Source organism: Trichomycterus rosablanca, chromosome 21 (genome assembly GCF_030014385.1).
Source record: "Trichomycterus rosablanca isolate fTriRos1 chromosome 21, fTriRos1.hap1, whole genome shotgun sequence".
Taxonomy (NCBI): Eukaryota; Metazoa; Chordata; class Actinopteri; order Siluriformes; family Trichomycteridae; genus Trichomycterus; species Trichomycterus rosablanca.
Genome location: NC_086008.1, coordinates 183590 through 196095, shown reverse-complemented (window position 1 = coordinate 196095; position 12506 = coordinate 183590). Strand labels below are relative to the sequence as shown.

Here is a 12506-nt window from a genome sequence, read left to right as displayed (position 1 = left end):
ATAAGCTCTTTAGACCATATATAGTTACTGGTGGACCATACAGGAATATTAAGGCAACTGTGAATCTTGCCCTCTTAATGAAGGTTTTCTTTATGTTGTGCCTTTTTATCTAGTAGTGTCATAACTGGTGGCCTTTTATACGTACAGATCTTTGCATAGTTTCTTAGATTCTATGTAATTTAGTTTTTTTTTTATTAGCATCATGCAGCTTTCTTCAGCTATTCACCGAGCTCCCCTGCCTAGTATCCTTTTAGCCAACGCCCAGTATCTGGACAACAAGCTCGACGACCTCCGAACCAGGATCAAGTTCCAGAGAGACATTCGGGACTGCAACCTTGTCTGCTTCACCGAGACATGGCTGAACCCAGCGCTACCGGACCACGTCATCCAGCCGGCCGAGTTCATCTCGGTATACCGCGTGGACAGAACAATGGAGTCGGGAAAGGCAAGAGGAGGTGGTGTGTGCATGATGGTAAACAGCAGCTGGTGTGATAACACCAATGTCGTTACTCTTGCACGCTCCTGCACACCTAACCTGGAACTTCTGGCACTCAAGTTTCGTCCTTTCTACCTTCCTCGGGAAATTACTTTGGTCATTGTCAGCACCGTTTATATTCCACCTCGGGCGAACACGGACACTGCACTGTGTGAACTTCATGACACACTCACACAGTTTCAGACTCATCACCAGGATGCTGCGCTTATTGTGGTTGGTGATTTTAACAGCGCTAACCTCAAACGTGCAGTACCGAACTTTTATCAGCACATCACCTGTCCCACCAGAGGAGAAAGGACACTGGATCATTGTTACACTCCATTCAAAGACAGTTACAAGGCACAATCTCATCCACCGTTTGGAAAGTCGGACCACGCCGCCATCTTCCTCATGCCTAAATATAAACAGGCTGAAAGGCTGAAACAGGAGGTTCCGGTTCAGAGGGAGGTCACACGCGCTGGACGGACCAATCGGTGGCTGCCTTGCAGGACGCTCTGGATGACGCAGACTGGGATATGTTCCGAGAGAGCTCCGCTGATGACGTCAGCGTGTTTACGGAAGCGGTTGTGGGATTGGTTGGGAAACTGGTGGACGATACGGTGGAGAAAACCGTAGTGAAAACTTTTCCCAACCAGAAGCCGTGGATGAATAACACCATCCGCGACGCTCTGAACTCTCGCACCGCTGCCTACAGCGCGGGGCTCATCAGCGGTAACATGGAGGAATATAAAGCTGCGTCTTACAGAGTACGCCGAGCGGTGAAGGAGGCGAAGCGGGGCTACAGGGAGAAAATAGAGACACAGTTCCAGCAGAGTGACTCTAGAACCCTGTGGCGGGGACTACGGACCATCACGGACTACAGAAGCCCACCCTCCAGACTGGTGAGTGCGGATGCATATAATCATTATGTTCTGATAGTGTTCCCCAACCAGGCCCTCAGGAATCCAAGGTGTTACTTCATGGTTTTCTTTAAGCGAATCAAAACTTAAGTGTACTTGGGTCGTTTATCTCTTGGTTTGGGGTCGATTCTGGTTTTAAAGTCTTCTTGATAATCTGTCTATTTCCAAGAAAGAAAAATCCATTGTGGGGCCCTGAGGTCTGGAATGGGATATGCTGTAATGAAACTCTGGTTTTGACGAAGTGCTGTTTGTATACTGGCTGAATGTTAAAGGGTTTTTATTTTACAGGTTGAATCTTATGTACATGTACATCCACTTTGAATCTGTTCAGAAATGTTTGGTTTTCTTTTGGGATTGTGTACGTTTACATTTTATAGGTTTTTTTTTCTGGAATATACTGTTTTGTTTAATCAGCACACCTACGATTTGGTGTTGGGGGGGGGGGGTAAAAAGGAAAAAAAGCTTTGTCCATACTTTGTTGTTAAATGGAATTTCACCATCTTCGTTTGTAGCATGGCTGGAGACAGAGGTGGCTTCAGTAGGCCTGGTGGTAAGTTATTACAGCGTATATTACACTGGCTACTGCACTTCTGAGTTTTGAGTATATTTATACTTAAGAGGATTTTCGCTGGTGTACCACTTGTGTGATGGATTTTGAGGATTGGGTGTTTTGAATTTAAAAAGGGGGTTCTTTTTTTAAAATGTGTCCATGGTTTATTTAAAAAAAAAAAACACGTGTGGCTCACTGTGCATCCTCATTTCTGTTGTACTTAATGGATCTTTTCTCTCTCTTCCTCTGTTCTCTCAACTGTATTGACTGTATCCTCTACTTTGGTATTTTGCTTCTTTAATCATTTAAAGTAGATTAATGACTTGCATGTATAATTCCTTCAGGACCCCCAGAGCAGGACAGGTCTGAAAACCGCACCATTTACATCAGTGGGCTCACGGAGAAGGTTACGCTGGGGGGTTTGGCAGAGTTCTTCAAAGATGTCGGCAAAATCAGGGTGAGTGCCACAGCTCTGGGGTTCAGGCGAGTTGACCTTGTTCAGTTGTTCTGATCCCGGTGTTCATACTGTAGGCACTGTATACAGTGGACTGCAGTTAGACAATGACGAGTGTCCTTGTTAATACTACACAGGCTTCATGCACCATGTGTTGTGAGATAATAACCTCATTAATATTAGTGAGCTGCAGTTTGACCCACAATACCCTGATGTTGGTCTGTACCAGATGCCCTCTAGACCAAGTGTCTTGGACACCCAACAGCCAAAATCTATTTTGATTCCGAGCCAATACTCTGATATAAAAAATATATGGATTGTGTCTGTGCCTCTGCTTTGTCACTGGTTTCTGGGTGGCTCGGTGGGTAGCACTGTCGCCTCACAGCAAGAAGGTCCTGGGTTCAATCGACCGGTGGAGTGGTCTGGGTCTCTTCTGTGTGGAGTTTGCATGTTCTCCCCATGTCTGCATGGGTTTCCTCTCACAGTACAAGGTGTGCAAGTGAGGTGAACTGGAGATACAAAATTGTCCATGACTGTGTTTGATATTAAATGCCTGGACTGGTGAATATCTGTCCTGTCATGAATGTAACCAAAGTGTGTAAAACATGATGGTAAAATCCTAATAAATAAATAACTTTTGTTGCAGATGAACCGTCGCTTAGGCCAGCCAGCAATCAACATCTACACTGATCGAGATTCTGGTAAACCCAGGGGAGATGCCATTCTGTCCTATGAGGAGCCTCGGTTTGCTCGAGCTGCAGTGGAACTGTATAGTGGTTCGTGTCCTTATTAAATTGTACATGTTTTAGATTGGAGGCAAGTGTAACTCAGGGAGGAGTTTCCAAACATCAGACAAATTGAGATTTATGCCTTAGTCTTAAAATTTATTGGGCTCCTATTTGAGACCAGTATGGCATTTGTACAGGTTTCAATTAAAGCCACTGACCTAAACAGTAGGCATTGATGTACAACCTAATTTCTTATGCCTAATTCTCCTCCACCTCTGTTCATCCCAGGTGAGGAGTTCCAGGGGTGGAAGCTGAACATGTCCATGGCTAAGAGGAAGAACCCACAAGGTATGATGATGAGGGGAGAAATGCCAGTGGATAGTGGTACTGTCAGATTTTCACCAAAAATCTCAAAGATGAACTGGATCTCAATTTTTCAGGTTTTAGTTCAGTGTCGTAAAACTGTGGCCACAGTGTTTAATGGGTCTGTTTTTAAATGACAGACCCGTCACCTGTAAATTATTTTAAAGGCTCTAGCAGGTGGCACGGTGGCTAAGTGGGTAGCATTGTCGCAAGAAGGTCCTGAGTGTTTGATCCCCAGGTGGGATGGTCCGGGTCCTTTCTGTGTGGGCTTACTCCCGGTGCTCCGGTTTCCTCCCACAGTCCAAGACGTGCAAGTGAGGTTAATTGAAGATACAAAATTGTTCATTGTTCACTGGTTACAGTAGTTACTCATTACACAAGGTTCATCAGGTCACAAGGTTATATCGAACACAAAGTGTAAAACATGACATTAAAATCCTAATAAACAAAGTCTTTAGCACAAGAAGAACAGCATCAAATGGAAGTCTGTACAGACAGGAAAGTCTAACTAGAGCCTTTTTTGTTCATAATTGGTAGTTTGTTTTAGTAACAGAGGCCAAAACTAAAGAGCATTCTTGATATTGATGCTGATGTTTTATAGTCAGGCACTTTTCCAGACATGCTGAATCACCATTTCTGATTTTAATCCTATTGAATGTCATTTCCTCATTCAGCAATAAAAGCTTGTTTTGGTGGTGTGGGCAGTAAATCTCGACTCGTGCCATCAGCTGCTTGTGTGTCCATTTTGTTTGATTGTTTTGTACACATCCACTTAACACAAGCAAATTGTCCATGACTGTGTTCGATATAAACTTGTGAACTGATAAACCTTGTGTAACGAGTGACTAACGTTCCTGTCATGAATGTAACTAAAGTGTAAAACATAACATTAAAATCATAATAAACACACACATTACAGGTTTCATGGGTCGAGGTGGTGAGAGAGGAGGATCTTCTCGCATGCCTTATAGAGGTCCACCAAAGAGAGTCGGAGACTGGGACTGTGAAAACCCGTAAGTCCCCCTCCATTCAGCATGCGTGTGTACTTGCATGTCTAGCCGAATGTTTGCTTTGGTGTTGTGTATTTATCCTAGCTTTTCGTCTTGCTCTTTTGCAGTGGCTGCTGTAACATAAACTTTGCATGGAGGACCAATTGTAACAAGTGCAAAGCTCCCAGGCCAGAGGAGATGAGCCCCCCTCCAGGTACACACTGACGACACAATGCTGTTTTGGTTTAAATCGGACTATTTGCATGTGCTCTCTTCTTTCCAGACAACTCAATGCTTTGGTTTGATATCAGACTGTCTGTGTGATTTTAAAGGAACCATGTGAAAGCATAGTTCTTAAATCCATCAACAGTATCTAGAGATGTAACACTAGCCTATCAAGTGTTTGGTTGCCCTTTTAAAATGAAAGCTATTTTAGAAAGCTTCCTTTCTGTATCTATATTCAAAGATGAGTAACTCATCATATTGTGGCATCTTGTAGTAATCAGTGGCTGCTGATTTTTTCATTAACCAAAAATATCAACTCCCAGGACCTGTAGTGGACATTCTGGGATGAAGCATGCAAATCTAACTAATGAATATGGGTTTCTGTGCACAGTAATGAACTGATGTACATTTTTAATCAAAAGCAACTAAATATGCAACCTGGTTTGAGTGTAGATAGATAGATCACTTTATTAATCCCAGAGGGAAAGTCAAGTATTACAACAGCTCAAGGTACAATAGAAAAACTATTAAGTAAATAAAACTCAGTTAAAAATTATTAATTAAATAGGCTCAAGGTGCATAAGAAATATTAAGTTATTTGGTCTATTCCCACATTTTCTGATTGTGGTGATTGTGGTCAAGGCGGTATGCATGGAGGCTGGGGAGGTGAACCCGGAGGTTTCAGAGGAGGTAGCCAAGACGGCCCGTCCATGGAACAGGGAACAAGACGAGGAATGAGACCAGGAAAGATGGACATGAGGTACGCCTATGCATCGTAAAAAAAGGATTGAAGTGTTGCTGCGTCACATGCTCACGACCCAACACTTTACAATGATGTGAATGTGCTCTTACAGTGTAGGAAGGCCGTCTCACTGTGTTTTTCTCCGCAGGGATCGTCATGAGCGCAGAGAAAGGCCCTACTAAAGCTTTAAAAAAAAATTTTATATAAATTTTTTAACTTTTTTAAAAATAACATTTCCTTTTGATATGCAGGTTTTCTTTGTCATTGTCTTGTGTTAAACTCATCGGCAGGTTTGATTGTCGCCACTTAATCTAGTTAGCAGGATTACATATTTTATTCTGAAGCATTTTTATTTTCATTTATTTTTATTTATCTGTAGGATTTAGTATGTAATTTTTTTTACATCCAATCATCCAGTTAGCTTACCTAAAGCCAGATTTCTGCTACCATCTGTGCTATTTTAATACACTGATGTCAGATTTGAATAAAAGAACTAGGGTAGTCTTAGTGAGTGATTAGTTCCAGGTCAAATTATCACCAAGCAAACTTTTGACTTTGCGTCTCAGTTACCAAGTCCATGCATATTTGTGAAGGCTGAGATACTGTGTCCCAAACAGCTTACCATATATCGTATGGTAACAGAATTTGACGTTTAATTTAGTTTAAGATTTGGTACTAGGCCCCTGGTTAAAGAACAGTTGAGAGATGCGCTGTCAAATGTTAATAGTATTTGGTATAACTATTATTTGGATGGTAAAATGTTTGTTAATAGACTTTCATGCCTGTTTAAAATAGAATTTAAACCATTATCTAAATGCAGGACACACTGATTGATACCATAACAGTGCAAAACCACATTTCCAGAATAGTTGGGACAGTTTGTAAAATGCAATAAAAAAAAAAAAACACATTTGGGGAGTCCAAGGGACGGTGTGAAAAATGTATAAACATGCTGATGTCCATAAAAAAGATGAAGTTTCTACTAAATAAGCTAATATGAAAATATGCTGAATCTTGTGTGTGTGTATACTTTAGCTTCATGAAGACGGTGGGTTTTGAGCAGTTCTGTCCATTTAATGATTTCTGCAACGATGTTCTTTACAAGTGTAGTAAACAACTGTTTGCCCAGACCTTCCTTTGCTTACTGCATGTGCAGCTTACTCAAGTGGCTGAGTTTTTCACTGACCTCAGGAAACACACCTGTACACACCTCAGTCTGCCCTGTCTGGTTTGAATCTCCACTGTTTGTGGACCCAGTGCAAGTAGTTTGATCAGTGACGTACAGCAAACCTTGGGTCGCACCCCTTAGATGGGTCACGGAGACAAATAATAATAATTAAATAAACTTGTACGTGAACTCCCCCTTGTGGAGGCTTTATGTTACATCTTGTATAGCGAGATTGTTTGCTGTACATCATGATTTTTAAAACTTTTTATAGCAACTTTTTATGGCAGTGGTCCCCAACCACTGGGCCGTGGGTCATTTATTACCAGGCCGCACAGAAGGAATAAATAATTAGAGATCACTACATGATCAAAAGCAAAACACTGCTTTTTTTTTTACTGGTGTTATTGTTGCAGCCAAAAAAGCTTATTTGTGAGTAGTACAGTTATTCTATTTTAAATCCCCCATGCCCCCGCCGATCCGTGAAATTATATCTTATATGAAACCGGTCCGTGGTGCAAAAAGGGCTGGGGATCGCTGATGTACAGGACTATTGCTTGGAAGCTTGAGGGTTCAGTCACAGCCAACACCAAGATGAAACTGCTGGACCCTTATGCAGGCCTTTTGACCGGTTCAATGAGGTAAACAATAACAACGCTACTGCGCATGTCAAGTCAAGTCAACTTTATTTATATAGCGCTTTTTACAATATACATTGTCTCAAAGCAACTTTACAAAATCCAGGACCAACAGATACAAAAACCCCTGTTGAGCAAGCCGAGGGCGACTGTGGCAAGGAAAAACTCCCTGAAAATTACAGGAAGAAACCTTGAGAGGAACCAGACTCAACAGGGCCCGTCCTTCTTGGGTGATGTCTGTTCCTTCAGCCTTTCCGGTAGCGCCATTTTTAAATATCCATCCAGCTGTTACATGACGAGCTCGTACTTTGTGAGTCTCCCGAACGCGGAACAAACGCGATATAGACCATTTCAAATGAATATTCACGAGTCCAGGAAGTGACGTAGATGTTCCTATGTTCCTAAGACGCTTCCGCTTGGTGGTAAACAGCGCTCAGAACAACAGCGATTGACCACAACTGCTTCAATTATTTTGCATAAGTTCAGGTGTGATTTATTGACAGTATGTCTAAATTAAAGTTAGGACCATGTTGTTCGGTTGTCGGATGTTCCCTCAGGCCGGGTACAAACTTGCTTTCAGAAATTAAGGTGAACAGATTTCCAAAAGACCACGCAGTGAAACGCTTGGATTGCTGCTGTAAATAGAGACGGCTGGATCCCCACCATCAACTCTTATAATAAATGTAATATATATTATTTCATAATAAAATATTGTAAACAAATGTACTCAGCTGAACGCTGTTCTCATGGTGTCTTGTCCCTGACGTTTAGCTAAAGTGTATTAAAATCAGGCGCTTAATATTTGTATTAATAGAACAGAATAAACATAAACCTAACATAAGCCTTAAAAAGTTTACATTTTCCTTAGAATACTGTGTATAAGCCATAACTGTATAGGACTATATTTTGGGGAAATGTCACTATATGGAATTATATTAACAGCTTAATTAGCTGTAATAATTAGCTTAGCTTAATTATTAAATGACACGCAGACCTGTAAAGAAACATTGTTCTACTTTTGTAATACAAAAAGTAAACATTCTATTTATGAATTCATTGTGCTTACTGTAAAATATTTCATGTATTTCCAGTTAGGCTATAAAAAAATCGTTTTAGCATTAGCTAATATGTTCTAATTCAGATGAGAACCAAGTAATTCACTGTGGTTTGTCATATTTTTATCATATTATAATGGCTCTTAGCTCAACAGACACAAAAGGGGAGATGACACAATAATTATTTTAATAATTAATTGTATGCGTCCAGACTGCGGTATGCTTTCACTGCCTCTCTGGTGTAAACACACTCCGTTTCAACAAGGTAGTGCAACACACGTCTGGGTCTGTTACCTCAGGCAAACGTTTTAGGTCAGCGGAAAAACACTGACTTCTTAAATTCTCCTCAAAAGCGGCTGGTAAAGATACTTGATGATCTATCATTCATTTCTACTTATATCGCGTTTGTTCCACGTTCGGAGACTCGCAAAGTACGAGCTCGTCATGTAACAGCTGGATGAATGTTTAAAAATGGCGCTACCGGAAAGGCGAAAGGAACAGACATGCGCAGTAGCGTTGTTATTGTTTACCCTCATTGAAACGGTCTATAGCAGAATTGAATGATGGATCATCAAGTATCTTTACCAGACCCTTCTGAGGAGAATTTAAGAAGTGTTTTTCCGCTGATTCAAAATGTTTGCCTGAGGTAACGTACCCAGACGTGTGTTGCACTACCTTGTTGAAACGGAGTGTGTTTACACCAGAGAGGCAGTGAAAGCACACCGCAGTTTGGACGCATACAGTTAATTATTCAAATAATGTCTCTGGGGTGACTGGGTCTGAACCAGTTCAAACCCAGGCCTTGGTGACAGTTCGTCATTGGTGCTTGGGGACAGCCTGGGCTCAGGTGGATCGGGATCCCCACTTACAGGTGTGTGATCAGTGTGTGGTGGGTCCTGGCTGAGTACGGCTGTCCTGCTGAGGTGGATGCTGATAACTCGGCTGCTTGCAGGTCCACTCTATTCCGCCGGAAAAAAGAGCCATCCACATCGACTAGATATGAGCGAGGAGCAACTTGTTTTACGCATGTACCTAATTTCCACACACCAGTGCGATCTCCCGGCAAAGGCCTCATTCTCACCGTGTCTCCGATAGCAAGTTCAGGAAGATCACACGCAGACCAGTCGTATATGTGCTTGGCAATCTGTTTCCTGCGGTGCAGCTTGTGAACAACCCCAGGTACAATGCATGGCTCTAAAAGGCTGTGCAGAACAGGTAGCGCTGATTTTAACCGGCGGGCCATGAGACTCCCAACATGCAAACTGCGGACCATTATCAGTAATCACCCGGTCTGGGATGCCATATCGAGCGAAATGTGCTTTGCAGCGTTTGATTGTTGTTTCCGCAGAGAGATCTGAGAGTAGGTCAAATTCCCAGAAGTCCGAGTAGTGGTCAACCCGTAGTAGGTATGTTTTGCCACCATACTGATATAGGTCCATACTGATGATCTGCCAGGGCCTCATGGGAAGTTCGTGAGAAAGCATTGTCTCTTTCTGCTGTCTAATAGCATACTCGTTGCAAGTGCTACACGTGCTGACATGATCTTTGATGGCGTTTTGCATGCCTGGCCAGTAAAGCGTTTCCCTGGCTTGCCTATAGCATGAATCGGCTCCAGTATGTGTGGAATGGATTCGGGTCAACATTTCAGAACGGAGGGACTTTGGTATGATAACTGCCTGACCTTTAAACAATGTGCCATTTTGTATGCTGAGTTCGTCTTTGCATGACCAGAACTCCCGTATGTCCAGGCTTAAGTCGTCCTTGTGCTCAGGCCAGCCATCCAGAATAACTTTCTTTAGGTGTTGCGATGGTGTTAGATGGTGCGTCGTGCTCCGTGTGGGCTCTGACGCTACGGAGGCGCTGATCAGTCACATTGAGGTAGTCTGACTGTATGCTCCAAGTCATGCTGCTCTTGATCCATGGCACATATAACATGTTCCTGGGGTGCAGGTGCTGATTGAGTAGCAGGTGCTGTGGCCCTGCTCAGCATGTCACTAAGATACATTTCAGGGCCTGGCTTGTATACTACCTGAAGATTGTAGTTCTGTAGAGCCAGGAGCATGCACTGCAGGCGCTTTGGTGCATGCAGCAGGGGCTTACTGAAGATGGCTATCAAAGGTTTGTGGTCAGTCTCTGCTGTGACCTTTGCACGACCATACAGGTAATGGTGAAAGCGTTGGCATGCTAACACAATGCTAAGGCGTTCCTTCTCAATCTGCGTGTCATTTTGCTCTGGGGATGAGAAAGCCCTGGATTCATATGCAACCGGCCGCCCTTCCTGCATAAGAACCAAGGGGCCATAGAACACATCCCTGTACCTAGCCAGGAGCATCTCATTTGTTAAAAGTAATGAGTTGTTCGAACATATGGTGGTGGACGACAAGGCATTTAAGCTGGCTGGAATTATGAACCGATCAAGGCCTAAACGTTCACATGTGGACCCTGAGAGGAGTGGCAGCTGATCTGTCTTGACTATTTCAAACATTTTTATTTCTTTGTCATGGATGGTACATGAGGTTAAAAACAGCCCAAGGCCGAGTTGGCTCGCATCGCTCTGTATTGTCACAGGTTTAGACACATCGTAGTATTGCAGGACTGGGGCCGATGTGACCAGATGCTTTATTTCTTGTATTGCTCTGTCATGTTTTGGTAACCAGTGCCAGACTGTGTCTTTGTCTGGTAGTCTCCTCAACGGCTCACACAGCTCTGACAACCCCGGCAGGAATCTGGCAAGGTATGTGACAAATCCCACAAACCGCTGCACTGCTTTAGCATCTGAAGGTGTGGGCATGTCCACCACTGCTTTTATTTTCTCTGGGTCTGCCTTTAAGCCCTCTGCTGACAGTACAGTGGGGCCAAAAAGTATTTAGTCAGCCACTGATTGTGCAGGTTCTCCTACTTAGAAAGATGAGAGAGGTCTGTAATTTTCATCATAGCTACACTTCAACTATGAGAGACAAAATGAGAAAAAAAATCCAGGAAATCACATTGTAGGATTTTTAAAGAATTTATTTGTAAATTATGGTGGAAAATAAGTATTTGGTCAATAACAAAAGTTCAACTCAATACTTTGTAACATGACCTTTGTTGGCAATGACAGAGGTGAAACGTTTCCTGTAAGTCTTCACCAGGTCTGCACACACTGTAGCTGGTATTTTGGCCCATTCCTCCATGCAGATCTCCTCTAGAGCAGTGATGTTTTGGGGCTGTCGCTGGGCAACACGGACTTTCAACTCCCTCCACAAATTTTCTATGGGGTTGAGGTCTGGAGACTGGCTAGGCCACTCCAGGACCTTGAAATGCTTTTTACGGAGCCACTCCTTCGTTGCCCGAGCGGTGTGTTTGGGATCATCGTCATGCTGGAAGACCCAGCCACGTTCCATCTTCAATGCTCTCACTGATGGAAGGAGGTTTTGGCTTAAAATCTCACGATACATGGCCCCGTTCATTCTTCCCTTAACACGGATCAGTCGTCCTGTCCCCTTTGCAGAAAAACAGCCCCAAAGCATGATGTTTCCACCCCCATGCTTCACAGTAGGTATGGTGTTCTTGGGTTCTTCTTCTTCCTCCAAACACCACGAGTTGAGTTTTTACCAAAAAGTTCCATTTTGGTTTCATCTGACCACATGATATTCTCCCAATCCTCTTCTGGATCATCCATATGCTCTCTGGCAAACTTCAGACGGGCCTGGACATGTACTGGCTTAAGCAGGGGGACACGCCTGGCACTGCAGGATTTGAGTCCCTCTCGGTGTAGTGTGTTACTGATGGTAGCCTTTGTTACTTTGGTCCCAGCTCTCTGCAGGTCATTCATCAGGTCCCTCCGTGTAGTTCTGGGCTTTTTGCTCACCGTTCTCATGATCATTTTGACCCCACGGGATCGAGGGAGATCATCAATGGTCTTGTATGTCTTCCATTTTCTTACAATTGCTCCCACAGTTGATTTATTCACACCAACCTGCTTGCCTATTGTAGATTCACTCTTCCCAGCCTGGTGCAGGTCTACAATTTTCTTCCTGGTGTCCTTCAACAGCTCTTTGGTCTTGGCCATGGTTGAGTTTGGAGTCCGACTGTTTGAGGCTGTGGACAGGTGTCTTTTATACAGATAACGAGGTCAAACAGGTGCCATTAATACAGGTAACGAGTGGAGGACAGAAGAGCTTCTTAAAGAAGAAGTTACAGGTCTGTGAGAGCCAGAAATC

At 43.2% G+C, this 12506-nt stretch overlaps 1 protein-coding gene across 1 annotated transcript; it reads left to right on the top strand.

Moving 5' to 3' along the window:
* Nucleotides 1–531: 531 nt before the first annotated feature.
* LOC134335578 (RNA-binding protein EWS-like) lies at nt 532–5783 on the top strand. Its single transcript, XM_063018136.1, has 8 exons — nt 532–1377; nt 2290–2402; nt 3046–3175; nt 3416–3475; nt 4410–4503; nt 4608–4693; nt 5347–5464; nt 5595–5783. Exons 3-8 carry the CDS (start codon nt 3046–3048, stop codon nt 5626–5628), a joined length of 522 nt encoding a protein of 173 aa, XP_062874206.1. The 5' UTR covers nt 532–1377; nt 2290–2402; the 3' UTR covers nt 5629–5783.
* Nucleotides 5784–12506: the final 6723 nt, after the last annotated feature.

Bases quoted from the DNA above. Each gene is read 5' to 3' on its own strand.
- LOC134335578 (XM_063018136.1), top strand. From the start codon at position 3,046: ATGAACCGTCGCTTAGGCCAGCCAGCAATCAACATCTACACTGATCGA. The intron at 3,476-4,409 runs GTATGATGATGA...CACACATTACAG, and splicing joins TAAGAGGAAGAACCCACAAG to GTTTCATGGGTCGAGGTGGT. The intron at 4,504-4,607 runs GTAAGTCCCCCT...GCTCTTTTGCAG, and splicing joins GACTGGGACTGTGAAAACCC to TGGCTGCTGTAACATAAACT.